Source organism: Plasmodium falciparum, assembly GCF_000002765.6.
Source record: "Plasmodium falciparum 3D7 genome assembly, chromosome: 14".
Classification (NCBI taxonomy): domain Eukaryota; phylum Apicomplexa; class Aconoidasida; order Haemosporida; family Plasmodiidae; genus Plasmodium; species Plasmodium falciparum.
In genome coordinates, this window is record NC_037283.1 from 57,501 (window position 1) to 72,500 (window position 15,000).

The 15,000-nt window shown below is 16.1% G+C and overlaps 4 protein-coding genes across 4 annotated transcripts in view; 1 reads left to right on the forward strand and 3 right to left on the reverse strand.

Moving 5' to 3' along the window:
• Positions 1–793, reverse strand: part of PF3D7_1401500 (esterase, putative) — a gene marked incomplete at both ends in the record, with an annotated part of 1,122 nt that extends 329 nt beyond the window's left edge. The window contains one exon of the mRNA XM_001348154.1: positions 1–793. This exon is cut by the window's left edge and continues 329 nt beyond it. Coding sequence (XP_001348190.1) covers positions 1–793 — 793 coding nt within the window.
• A 3,070-nt stretch (positions 794–3,863) lies between these two features.
• Positions 3,864–5,488, reverse strand: PF3D7_1401600 (Plasmodium exported protein (PHISTb), unknown function; the record flags this gene model as incomplete). Its single annotated transcript, XM_001348155.2, has 2 exons — positions 3,864–5,111; positions 5,300–5,488. 2 exons carry the CDS (start codon positions 5,486–5,488, stop codon positions 3,864–3,866), a joined length of 1,437 nt encoding a protein of 478 aa, XP_001348191.2.
• A 3,280-nt stretch (positions 5,489–8,768) lies between these two features.
• PF3D7_1401700 (conserved Plasmodium protein, unknown function) lies at positions 8,769–9,581 on the reverse strand (the record flags this gene model as incomplete). The annotated part of the gene is made up of 1 exon (XM_001348156.1): positions 8,769–9,581. The coding sequence occupies one exon, from the start codon at positions 9,579–9,581 to the stop codon at positions 8,769–8,771; it is 813 nt and encodes a 270-aa protein (XP_001348192.1).
• A 4,286-nt stretch (positions 9,582–13,867) lies between these two features.
• The window catches only part of PF3D7_1401800 (choline kinase), a gene marked incomplete at both ends in the record, with an annotated part of 1,323 nt that continues 190 nt past the window's right edge, over positions 13,868–15,000 (forward strand). The window contains one exon of the mRNA XM_001348157.1: positions 13,868–15,000. This exon is cut by the window's right edge and continues 190 nt beyond it. Coding sequence (XP_001348193.1) covers positions 13,868–15,000 — 1,133 coding nt within the window.

A 15,000-nucleotide genomic window follows, 5' to 3' on the forward strand; every position in this document is an offset into this window, starting at 1 on the left:
CAAAATTAATAATATCATTAACAAATGGGAACATTTCAAAATTAAAATTTTGATTAATTCTACATTTTGGAAAAATATAAGATATAAACTTTGAAAAAGGAACTAAGAAATATTTATATTTCATTGAAGCTTTTGATGATAACTCCTCAAGACAAATCATACCAGATAAGGATATACATCCTTTTATATTAAGATTTTTATAATCACCTGACTTTCCTAATAATTCTAATGTTCTTAAAACAACATTACCACCCATGGATAAACCCATAATATATATAGGAATTTTATCTTTTTTTAAAGCTTTCATATCTGTATTTTTTTCTCTTATAGCTCTTAAATATTTATTTCTTTCATAATCTAAACATACTGTTCTATTAATTTCTTCAAGATATTGAATTACATCATATACAAGATCATCAAAATTATTTATATTCGCCTTTAAATTCTCCCATCCCTCTGACAAACCATGACCTTGTAAATCTATACCATAAACTGAATAACCTTTGTCATTCAATTTCTCTATCCAACTATCTTTATATACATAATAATTATCCTGATCCTTTAATATAGCTTTATCGTTACTAATTACTTCAACATTCTGCCTTAAATATTGTAATCTCACATGTCCATTCAAACCATGAATTAACAAAAATATTCCTATGGCCTTCTTAACAGTCCAAGAATAAGTTCTTAATAATAAACCATCCTTGTTAAAAAATGAATGTAATCTTGGTTTTCCATCTAATCCACTATTACTTACATCATTTTCGTAAAGTAACTCATTTTCAACCATTATAGGACAATATATAAATATATATATATATTATATAATTTTTACATACCTTTATTTAAAAAAAAAAAAAACAAAAAAATTACTATAATATATATATGTATATATTTACATATATTTTTACTTATGTATTACTCTATACATATATATATATATATATATTATTTTGTAATTTTTTTTTAAAAAATACACTGGTATTTTTGTTCTATGAACAATCCTAACAAAATATTTTAATATTACAAATTTTAAAATCTTTTATATATATAATCAATTTAATATTTATATATAGTTTTTATTTATCAATCAAAGAATTAATTCAACAAAAATTAATTAAAATACAACGAAATAAATTTTCATATTAATATATTATATTCATTAATACAAATTAATAAATGTATCTAAAAATATAACAAAAATATATATATATATATATACATATAATATTTTTCTTTTTTTTAAATACATATTTATTATATAATTATAAATAAATATATATATTACATATTTTTTAAAAATATTCTCCAGTGAAATAATTTACTGTATCCTATATACTTTTTTATAATTCTCATAATTTCCACAATTTTTTACATTTCTACTTATTTTATTAAAATCATTAATAAAATATATATTTCATTCTTTAAATAGAAAAAAATATACAAAAAGGAAAATAATGTAAAAATATTAAAATATTATATATTAAATTAATACATAAATATATATATATAAATCAATAAATATATAAAAAATATATATATATATTATATTATATATATGTTTTATTTTTATATTTTATTAAAAAAAAAAAAAGAAAATTATATCCTATATAAAATTCAACAATTTTTTTTTAATAAATATATATGTTTTTTTTTTCTTCTAAACACATATTATAAATATGGAAAATAAAAAAAAAAAAAAAAAAAAAAAAAGCCCAAAAAAAAAACAAAAAAAAAGAATCAATGAATATTTTATATTACATTTTATAATTAATTAAAAAAAAAAAAAAAAAAATCAATGAATTATTTATATTACATTTTATAATTAATTAAAAAAAAAAAAAAAAAAAATTTCGTGGATATATACTTATATTTTTTATTCTTATTTTATTCTCCCTTTTTTTTCCTGTTTCTTTTTTATTATTTTAAATTTACATTTATTTACATTTATTTTCATTTCCATCTATTTTTTTTATTAACACATTTATCCATATAATATATTCATACCATTTACTAAAAAAGATAAATTAAAGGTATTCACCATCATTTTATAAATATATACATAATTTACATGCATTTAGAATACTATATTAATTAAATATATATACTTATATTATCAAAATTATTCTTATTATGTTCCGGTAAAGCATTATATATTATTATTATATAAAATTTTTTTTTTCTTTTTTTTTTTTTTATTATTAAATATTCATATAAAATATAATAATAATAAAATAAATATTTCTGTAACATAAAAATGTAGGAAAATAAAAATTACTGTAAAATGTATTTATATAAAATAAAATTATGTAAAAAAATTAATGGGCTCTTCTCCCTTGAAAATAAATAAATAATTAATTAATTAATTAATTAATATAAAAAAAAATAAACAAATAAATAAAATAAAATAAAATATCAATTGTTATTTTTTTAAATATTTTCCCTAATATTTAAATTTTCTATATACAAAAATAATTTTAAGGCTTCATTATATTTTAGAATATTATATTTTCATTAATTTTTATTTTATTTTATTTTATTTTTATTTTTTTTTTTATATCACTTTATTTTCCTTTTTTTGGGGTAAGTGGAGAATATACATTTTCCCCTTTACAAAAAAAAAAAAAAAAATATATATATATATATATATATATATATACATACATACATTTTATTAAATATAAATTTAAAATATAATATTCATTTATTTACTTGTGAAAAATTAAGAACAAAGAAAACATATATGTAATATAAATATTCACTTATATAAAAATGATAATACTGCGGAAACTAAATTATATAAATAAATAACATAATATATAATAATAATAATAAAATTTTTATTATTATTAGGTGTATAATTATACATATATAAATATATATATATATATATATATATATATATGTATAAATATCTTAAAATATTTTCATTGAACAAGTGAAATATTTAATTCTACAATGTTTTAATATATTTTATTTTTATAATATATCTATGGACATATTTTTTATTAAAAAATAATATATATATATATATATAAAAATTTAAATAATAATATGCAATCATAATTATAAACATTAGTTTATTTAAAAAAAAAAAAAAAAAAAAGTTAAAAAATAAAATGATATATTAATACAACAAGTTAGCTAAACTAATAAATAAAAGAAACAAAAAAAAAAAAAATAATAATAATAAAAAGGAAATATACATACATATATATATATATATTAATTGATGAAATAAAGGAAAACAAATCCTAAAGTGTAAAAATTAGCAATCTAAAAAAACATAAAAAATCAAATTATACTTACATTTTCTAATTGTATTAATATATCTCTTAATAATATTTTATAATATAAAAATGGAATAATTTCTTCGTTCTTTTGAAATACTGATATATATATGTATAAAAAACAATGATAAAATTAAAATTTTATGTTTCCTCATAAATCGAAATATATATATATATATATATATATATATATAAATATATATATTATATGACTTATGCTCCATTAAATTATTCCTTTTTACAAAATATTAGGAATATCAACTATTTTGAATAATTAAAACAATCTTCATCATATTCTTCAAATAAATGCATATTATTATTTACATTTTAGTAAACTAATTTTTTAAAAATAAAAAATACACACTCTAGTCCATGTAACCATATGCTTATAATATATTTGTATATATTCATTTTATTTAAAATTTATTATTTTTTTTTTATTTTTTTTTTTTTTTTATTTTTATTATTTTTTATTTTTATTTTTATTTTTTTTTTTTTTTTTGTCATCCCATGTTAAAATCCATATATATTTCACATAACAATAACTTCAATTTTGTAATATCCTGTTAATTATATGGTCACATATCTGATCTTTGGACGATATAACATTTCCTTAGGTTCTGAGGTATATGCCTGAACATATACACTACGTGCAGAAGCAGGACCATTTACATCTGGTACATCCAAAACTGACAAAATATCTGATTCCATATATTCTGCAGAATCTGCAGATAATACTGTATATCTTGAAGTGCTTGAATCTCCTGAAGCAGTTGAATCTTTTAAAGCATCTTCATCCTCTGCAACATCTACTCCTTTTTCTTCTTCTTCTTCTTCTTCTTCTTCTTTTTTAACGGATTCATCTGAAATATTTTCCTCCTCAGTTACTTCGTCTTCTACAAGAGCATCAGAATCTTGTGCATCAATATAATCAGATGTTTTCATACACTCATTATACTGTCCATTAGGTCCTGTAGAATAACAACCATCACCGTCTTTAGTAATTTTTTTTTTTTTTTTGTTCTTTCTAATATGTTCAGTTACATAATCTAAATCTAGTTTTGTACTTTGGGCTTTTACTTTTTCTTCAAAAGCTTGAAGCATATTATGCCTACAAGCCTTTTCTGTTTTAATACTTAATTCTTTCCATTTTAATCTATTCGCTTTTATAAGTTTCCTATAATAATCTTTTCTCAACAATAGTGAGTTGCACCAGTTTAAAAAGGTCGTATTAATACTTTTTTCATAATTTAATCTATTTTTTTTTACTCTCTTTTTACATATATTCCATTGTTTCTCTGAAAAACTATTATCAACATTGTATTTCTTTTTCAATTTAAGGAAAAAATTGTATAAATTTTTCATAATCATAACATATTTAACTCTTTCATTCCTCATTATTTGCCACCATAAACTATATACTTTTTCTTTATTATTATTTGTATATTCCATCAATTTATCTACTTCTTTATCTATTTCCTCATCTGTCATGCTATCAGCAAGTTCTGAATATTCATAACCAAATCCATCTTTAAAATTACTATAATTACCTTGTGATAATGTCGATGATCTTCTAATCTTTTCCTTAAACTTTTCATGTGATTCCATTCCACCTAAATCAGTATTTCCAAATACATTATCTTCTTTAATTCCATTATTTTCAACATTTGGTGACATGTATAATTTATTTAAAAAATTATCATGTACTTCTACATTAGACTCATACGTAACTCCCTTATTCTCATATAATGATCTGGAAGAACTACTGTTGGGTTCTGTAACATGAACACTTCCTTCAACTTTGTATATACAAACACCCTAAAAAAAAAAAAAAAAATAATAAAATATATCAAATTTTTATCACAAAAATTTAATTAGACAAGCATATATACATATATACATACATACATATATATATATATATTTATGTTTATATTTATGTTTATATTTATGTTTATATTTATGTTTATATTTATGTTTATATTTATTCATCCTTTTGTACTTACAAATACCATCATATGGAGTAATACACATATGCATATGAAAAAACGAGAATGAAAAGCTTTATTCATCGAACATATCCATTTTGCACCTTTCCTAATTATTCCTTCATGAACATTATATTTATAATTTTTTCTCTTCATATCTAAACGAGGATTATTTAAGCATAACTTGTATTCATTATAAGAAACCATAATTAAATATTTTCCTACAATTAATAAGAAAAGGATAAAATGTTATAAATAAATAAATAAATAAATATGTATATTTTATTTTTATTATTATTTCCTTATATTTTCTAACTTATTCTAATAAAAAATAAAATATACATATATTTATATATATATCAATATGTTATACACAAATATTATTTTTATTTTTTATAAACAAATTAAAACTAAAACGGATATATTTTAATATACATATCATTATTTATATGAACTATAATTTATATGTAAAAATATATATCATTATATACAACATCATTCATTTTTTCCCCATTCTTTCTTTTTATATTATATATAATTATAAAAAAAAATACATTAAGATATTATATTTCTATAAATTTATAATTCAAACGGAATATATAAAAATATAAGTATATACTTTAAACACCAGAATATAAAAATTAAAAAATATTATATAACTATAGATACATGATATTCCTTTATTTTTTAAAATATTCTCATAAGTTTATAGAATTTTATTTTTTTATTTTCCTCAATTTATTCTTTCTACTTAAGAGGCACATTTTTTATGTATAATAAAAAAAATATATAGGTATATATGATATATAATATATATATGAAAATAAATAAAATAGAGTATATGAAATATTATCTTGAATGAATACATATATATATATATATATATATATATATATAATATATATATAATATATATATAATATAATGTAGTACATGTTTTATTTTTTACATGCACTATATTATATATAATAAATATATATTTTTTTAATGTGTTTTTTATTTTTTTTATTTACCTTAAATTAACGGAATAAATATTTTTTTTTGAAATTCAATTCAAAATTTATATTAATACAATTTTTTTTATAATAAGTACAACATAAAAAAAGTCAACCAATTATTAATAAAAATATATAAATATTTTATAAATACATGTATAATATATATAAATATATATTATTAAAATATTTTTCTTTTTCAAAAAGGGTATTTATTTTCTATATATATAATAAATAATTAATTAATTAAACGAATCAAATATGTGATATTATAAAAAGACAATAAATAAATAAATAAATAAATAAATAAAAAAAAAAAAAAAACTATTTTTCTATACTTTTTTTTTTTTTTTTTTTTTTCATTTATATTAATTTTAATATAAAATGAATAACATCTAAAATTTCATCATTTGTTTTAAATATATATATATTTAATACTATAAAAATATATGCAATATTATATTATACGGAATATTATTAAAAATATACTAATATATATATATATATATAAATACAAATTTGTAATGCCTTTCAAAAAAAAAAATAGGATAATATAATACATGTATACTATTCAGTAAACTATAAAAATATATATGTATTTATAATTTTTAATACTCTTTCTGCAAATATTAATTATAATGAAAAAATCTGACAAATACATTTTTTATACAAAAAAAAAAAAAACTTATAGTTTTCCAATATATACATATATTAATGGTAAAAATTGAAAAAAAAAAAAAATAATGTGCACCACATAGAAAAAAAAAAAAAAAAGAAGGTATTCTATATAAATGTAAAAATATAAATATATAAAAATATAAATATATAAAAATATAAATATATAAAAATATAAATATATAAAAATATAAATATATAAAAATATAAATATATAAAAATATAAATATATAAAATGTTTTATCCAAAAATAAAGAAAAAATATACATATATATATATATATATATATATATATATATATATATTTATGTAATAATGAAAATAAAAAAAAATTATTTTTTTAATTTGAAAGTAGATACATATATATGTAATAACCTTTTAATTAACTTTTTATTCATTTATATTTTATATAAAATGTGTGCAACATAATAATACAACATAACAAAACATACGCGGGAAAAAAAAAAATACAGAAATATAAAAAAAAAAAATAATAAAATAAAAGAAAATAAAATAAAAGATAAGAAAAGAAAAGAAAAGAAAATAAAAGATAAGAAAAGAAAAGAAAAAGAAAATTATATATTTTTTTATTTTTAATAAATTTACAAATAAAATAAAATATATATATATATATTTATTTATTTATTTATATACTTCCAGTGCCGTGTTGTATATTGCTCTTAAAAACAAATCTTGCGTATTCATAATATTTGGTCATATTTATCTAATCATACTCTTATATAATATACCTGGAAACATATTCTTATGATATTATATTTTTCCATATAAACATAAAACTCTGTTTTATTTATTGTAATTTTTTTTTTTTTTCTTATTCTATATAATAAATATTTCTTTACAAATAAAAAATCTACTATTACATAATTATTGTCAAGTTCAAATATAATATATTTTTTATTATATTTTTTATTAACATATACTTTTTGTTCTTTTTCCCCTTTGGACTTTTTAAATTTCAAAAAATCATTTTTAAAGGAAAAATATATAATATCCTATAATGCAACTAATTAGTTTAAAAATAACAAAAATAACAAAAAAAAAAAAATTTTAACCATCTATGCAAATCTTGAACTTTTATTTTCTTTATATATTATTATATAACTATTTTTCTTGTTTTTTTAGATAGACATATTTATTGCGTTATATATAAAAAAATAGCACATTGATATATATATATATATATATATATATATATATATGTGTGTGTGTCTCTTATGTTTTAGTACATACTATGTCAATATATCACATGATAAAATATCACAATCATAATATATATTTGTTATTTATTTTATATCATTATTTCATATATTTTGCATGCTCTATTCTTTTTTTTTTATGTTAATTCTTTCAAAATTTTTGGAAACACAACAAAATTAAATACACATATATTAATAGTCAAAAAAGAAGAAAAGAAAAAGGACAAATGAAAAAAATTTTATTTCTTTGCATAATTATATAAATATGTAGACATATACATAAATATATATATATATATATATATATATATAATATTTTAAAAATTTTACTTATGAATAGTGTGAATAAATAAAATGGTGCTTATTAATATCTTTTTTATGTATTAATATAACTCATCAAAAAATGAACAAGAAGAAAAAAGAAAAAAAAAAGGAAATATAATAAGAAAAAATATAAAAATCTTAAATTACACTTCTATTATTAATACACAAAACTCTAAAGATATATCAATATATTATAACTAATATGTATATATGTATATATATATATATATATATATATTAATATATATTATAATTTATTATTATTTTATTTTCTTTTTAATGTCTATATCTATAAGATGGTAAATTTTCATGATATATAATTATATGATGAATTCTCGCTTTTATACGTATTATCATTTTATTTATTATTTCTTCTTTAATATTTATACCCTCAGAATTAAATCGTACATATATTGTTAAACGTATATCATTCATATTACATAAATATTCATTTCTTTTCTGTTCATCTCTTTGTCTTAACACACAATCTAAAAGGTCCATTGATATATCAAGTTCGGTTTTATAAGAAATATACATTATATTAACACTTTCATGTGTTAATGGGAAATTAGAATTAATTTCTTCCATCTGATTTAATAAATTATTACCCATGTTATTTATTCCATTGAATGAATAATTTAATCCATATAATCTAATATGTAAACGCATTTTATTTTTTACAAAATCTTTCAAAAATATTATATGCTTTCCATCATCAATACTATTTTGAACATCAACTACCAAATCATCAAGAATTCGTCTTTCAAAAAATATTATATTTTTCAGCTCATATAATTCATCAAGCGTTAAAGAAGAATCAAATGTACGTTTCCTTGAAAATTTTGAAATATGTAAATTTTGTAAATTTGGTGAATTTTGTAAATTTTGTAAATTTTGTAAATATTGTGAACTTTCCCTTTCACCTAATTCTCGTTTTTCTTTTATATAAAATTTATTATAATTAGTTTTATTTATTAAATACAAGCTACATTCTACATCCTTTTCATAATCTATATTTAATGATGTCTTTAAAAAATTATGAAGACAAACATAAAATATTATAATATGATATATTTTTATTACATACATCTTTTTATAACAAAAAATATATATATATATATATATATATATATATATATATAAACCTAAAAAAGTCTAACTTTTATAATTATCATAAAATAAAAACAGAACAAATCAAATGAGGGGGGGGAAGGGTTACATAATAATTCTATAACAATTAATTATTTTATTATATTAATAATGAAAAAAATATAAAACATTCAAAAAATATATATTAATTAAAATGTTTTTAAAATAAATAAATATATATATATAAACTTCCATTTCAACACCATGCAAAAAAAATAAAATAAAATAAAATAAAATAAAAGATTATAACACCATTAAATAGAGTCATCAGATTTTTATAATATCATAATAATAAAAAAAAAAAAAAAAAAAAGAAAAAAAAAAAGAAACAATCATACTGTATATATATATATATATATATATATATGCATAATACAACGTATTAACAAAAATACCACTGTCAAAAATATAAATATTCTTTTTTTTTTTTTTCATTCACACAAAAAAAAAAAATTTATTTTTAATCCAATAAGGGTATACATATATATTCCTTATATATTTATTCATATTATATTTAAAAAAAATATTCTTGCTTTTTTTTCTTTTTTAAAAATTTAAACCTATATACTTAAAAAGAAACCACATCTTATAGGGTATATAATAAAACCTTCGAATAATAATAATAATAATAATAATAAATATATTACCGAGGTATAATAAAAATATCACATAACCATGATATTTATTTTTAAAAATAACTATAAAATTATTTTTTTTATTACGTAAAATCTCATTATAAATTTAAATATATATATTTATATATATATTTTTTTTTTTTTTTTTTGGGTGTGAGAAATATTTCACATTTTATATTTCAACATCTAATTTATATTATACTATACATGCATATAATAAAGGTCAATATATAAAAAAAAAATAAAATATACTATTAATTTTTATATTTAAAATTTTTTCCTTTCAACCCTTTTAATTTTATGACTTGATTTTTCTCAACATACATTTTTATTTTACATATATAATTAAGACAACATGTAAAACTTGAACCCAAATTAATACTAAGAGAAAAATATAAAAAAAAATAGTAAGAGGTCTCAAATTTTATTTATATAATAAATATTATAATATTATTACATAGAATAAACAATTCACATTATATTTGTAAAAGGTATAAATAAAAAAATATATATATATATATATATATAGTAAAAAGCAATATATGTCATACATTTTTATAACCTATCATTTAAATAAAATATAACTATTTCCTTTTTTTTCACATTCCTTTTTTTTTTTTTTCTTTCTATTTATTAAACAAATATATACTATTATAATATTCCTACAATTAATAATATTCATTTTGTTTTTTTTGTTTTGAGATATATCCTATTTAAGAATGAACAAATTATCCTGTACATTTTTTTGGATAAATAACAAGATATTTGTACAATGATAATCTTTATTTTTAATATATTTAAAAAAATAACATAGTAAAATATGGAAAATTAAATTAAAAATATAAAAAACGCAAAAAGACTAATTCTTATATATATACATTTTATATTATATATATTATATTATATTATTATATACATATATATATATAATTTCTTCATATTGTCATTCTGGTGCACTTTTTTTTTTTTTTTTTTTTTTTTTTTTTTTCCCTGTAAATATATTTTATTATGTATATAAATATAATATATATATATAATATATATATATATATATATATATATATATATATATATACATATATTTATTTAACAATTAATTATATATATAAATTTAATTTAAAATACTATATAAAATTATAAATACATACACATATAAATGTTAAAGCACAGATAAACTAATATATTATAACTTCTCTTTTGTTAATATAAATAAATATATTTATATATATATATATATAATAAACGCTCTATTTTTCCTTCTTTCTGTTCTTTTTTTTTATATAACACATTAAAAAAAAGAAAAAAAAAAAAAAACACATATAATATTATAAATATATATATATATATATATATATATATTTATATATGTTTATATTTTACATATATATATATTTTACATATATATTATATATATATTTATATATATAATATATATATATATTTTTTTTTTTTTAATATATCATACATTATAAAAAAAATAATGAATAAAACTTTATGAATATAAAATTATTCATATAAATTATTTTTCATATTATGAAAAATTAAAAAGTTCATTTTTTTTTTTTTTTTTTTCAAATATTATGTAAAAGTTAATATAAAGGAAAAATAAAATAATCATATTTTCCTTAATTATAAATTTTTTTTTTTATAGTATTTATTGATTAATATTATATATATATATATATATATATATATATATTATATAATTATATACTTTTTTGATAATAACTTGGTATATGCATTTAATGTATAATTATATATTATAAATATAATAATAGTATATTTAAAAATATAAATATAAATTATTTATATATATATATATATATATATTAATTTTTTTCTTTTCTTTTCATTCTCTTTTGTTTTTTTTTTTTTTGGTTATTATCATTTATATTATTTATATAATTTTTTTTTTTTTCTGTTTCCCCTTTTTTTTTTTTTCATTGTATATATAATATGAATAATTAAAATATAAAAAAATATATATATATAATATATATATACACATATGCATACTATACGTACATATGTATATAATATATATATATATATATATTTTTTTAATATTCAATTTATATATAGTTATACAATAATGAAACATGTTAAATAATTTTTATTTATATATTGTTACACATATATAATAAAATATATTACATAATTATTTATTTTTATAAAAAAAATATATGTTGAATATATAAACATAAGAAATACAATTCTTTTTGCATTATATATATATATATATATATTATATTTGTATATAATCATTTTATGATAAAAATTGAACCCACAAATCACGTACATATATATACACGTGTGTTATATATATATATATATATATATATATGTATGTATGTACTTATTTATTTATTTATATTTATTCATTTTTTATGTTTAAAAATTTATCAAAAAATAAAAAATTAAAATAAAATAACAAAGTAGATGATACAAAGTAATAAATATTTTATTTTATAGATGAGGTATTTCATCCTTATTTAATATATATATATATATATATCTATTTATATTTATATATTTTTTTATTTTGTTATACTGTTCTGCTTTTTTTTTTTTTTTCTTTTTCTTTTTTGATAACACATTTTTACATTTATTCAAAGGGAAAACCATAAAATACTTTTTTATTAACTGTAATAACAAGTAATTTAGGAATTTTTATAATATTGTTTCTTTTTTTTTTTTTTTTTTCTTTTTTTTAGAAGATAAAAAAAATAGAAGAATAATATTTAAGCAAAAAAGGAAATTTTCACCACAAAAAAAAGAAAAAAGAAAAATTAATAATTTTTGTGTAATACACATTATTGTAAACCTGTATACGCACAAAAATATACACACACACATATATATTTATTATATATACATAATATATATACATGGTATGTATGTATGTATGTATCACATAAGTTTTGATTTTATCATAATAACAGAAATTTATATGAATAAATTATTATTTAATTTTTTTCTTTTATATATATATATATATATATAAAGAATTATTAATTTTTTTTTTTATAATTTTTTGATATTTATTATTTGTACCTATATTATTATTATATTTTATATTTTAACAACTTATATTTTTTGCCTATTTTATAAAATAAAATATATATATATATGTGAATGAATGTATGTATGTATATAATAGTATGGATATTAGTGGATACTAAATTCTATAAAATTTCCATATAATAAATATACTGGTACACAAATATATATATTTTGTGTTGCTATTGAATATATATATATATATTTATTTATTTATTTACTTATTTATTAATTTACTTATTTGCTTATTTATTTATTCATTTAATTGTTTATTTTTTTTATGTTAATAATATAACTTATTTTGTTTAATATAACAAAACACCTAGAAAACATAACCACATATATATATATATATATATATATATATATATATATATATTTATACTTTTATATATATATGTGTAAAATTAGTATCTAGCACCTAATAGAACAGTAAAATATATATATATTTATATATATATATATATATATATATATATATTTTTTTTTTTTTTATTTATTTTTTTTTTAATATTTATATATTTATAAAAAATGGAAAGCAAAATCTGTGACCCCATTGGGCTCGATAAAAATAAGTTTCGTAAAGTAGAAGAGGAAAATGAGGAGAATAGTAAAATAGTAGAAAATGGGCAAATGACATATAATGACGATTTAGAAATGTTCACAACAATACAACTTAATCAAGAAATAGATATACGTAAGAACCCTTTTCCATTACATATGATAAATCAAAAGAATGATATACCTTTATGTGCTCAAGAATTTTCAAAATTAACAGATCCTTTATATATTAAAAAAATATGTCTTGAAAAAGTACATGATTGGTCTAGGTGTAATGAAGATGATGTATGTGTAAATCAAATTTTAAGTGGATTAACTAATCAACTTTTTGAAGTTAGTATAAAAGAAGACACAGCAATTGAATATAGAATAACGAGAAGACATGTTTTATTTAGAATATATGGAAAAGATGTAGATGCATTATATAATCCTTTAAGTGAATTTGAAGTATATAAAACAATGAGTAAATATAGAATAGCACCTTTATTATTAAATACATTTGATGGTGGGCGTATCGAGGAATGGTTATATGGAGATCCTCTAAGTATTGATGATTTAAAAAATAAATCTATATTAGTTGGAATAGCCAATGTATTAGGAAAATTTCATACACTTAGTCGAAAACGTCATTTACCTGAACACTGGGATAAAACTCCTTGTGTATTTAAAATGATGGATAGGTGGAGATTAGCTGTATCGAATTATAAAAATCTTGATAAAGTAACCTTAGATATTAATAAATATATACAAGAATCTCATAAATTCTTAAAATTTATTAAAATATATACACAAATAGAAAATATAGCAAATGATATCGTTTTTTGTCATAATGATTTACAAGAAAATAATATAATGAATACAAATAAATGTTTAAGATTAATCGATTTTGAATATTCAGGATATAATTTCCTATCGGCAGATATAGCAAACTTCTTTATAGAAACAACAATCGATTATTCATATAACGCATATCCATTTTTTATTATTAATAAAAAAAATTACATCTCATATGAATCAAGAATACTTTTTGTAACGACTTATCTATCCAAATATCTAGATGATTCAACAGCTGCTTCGGATCAAGATATCATAGACCAATTCCT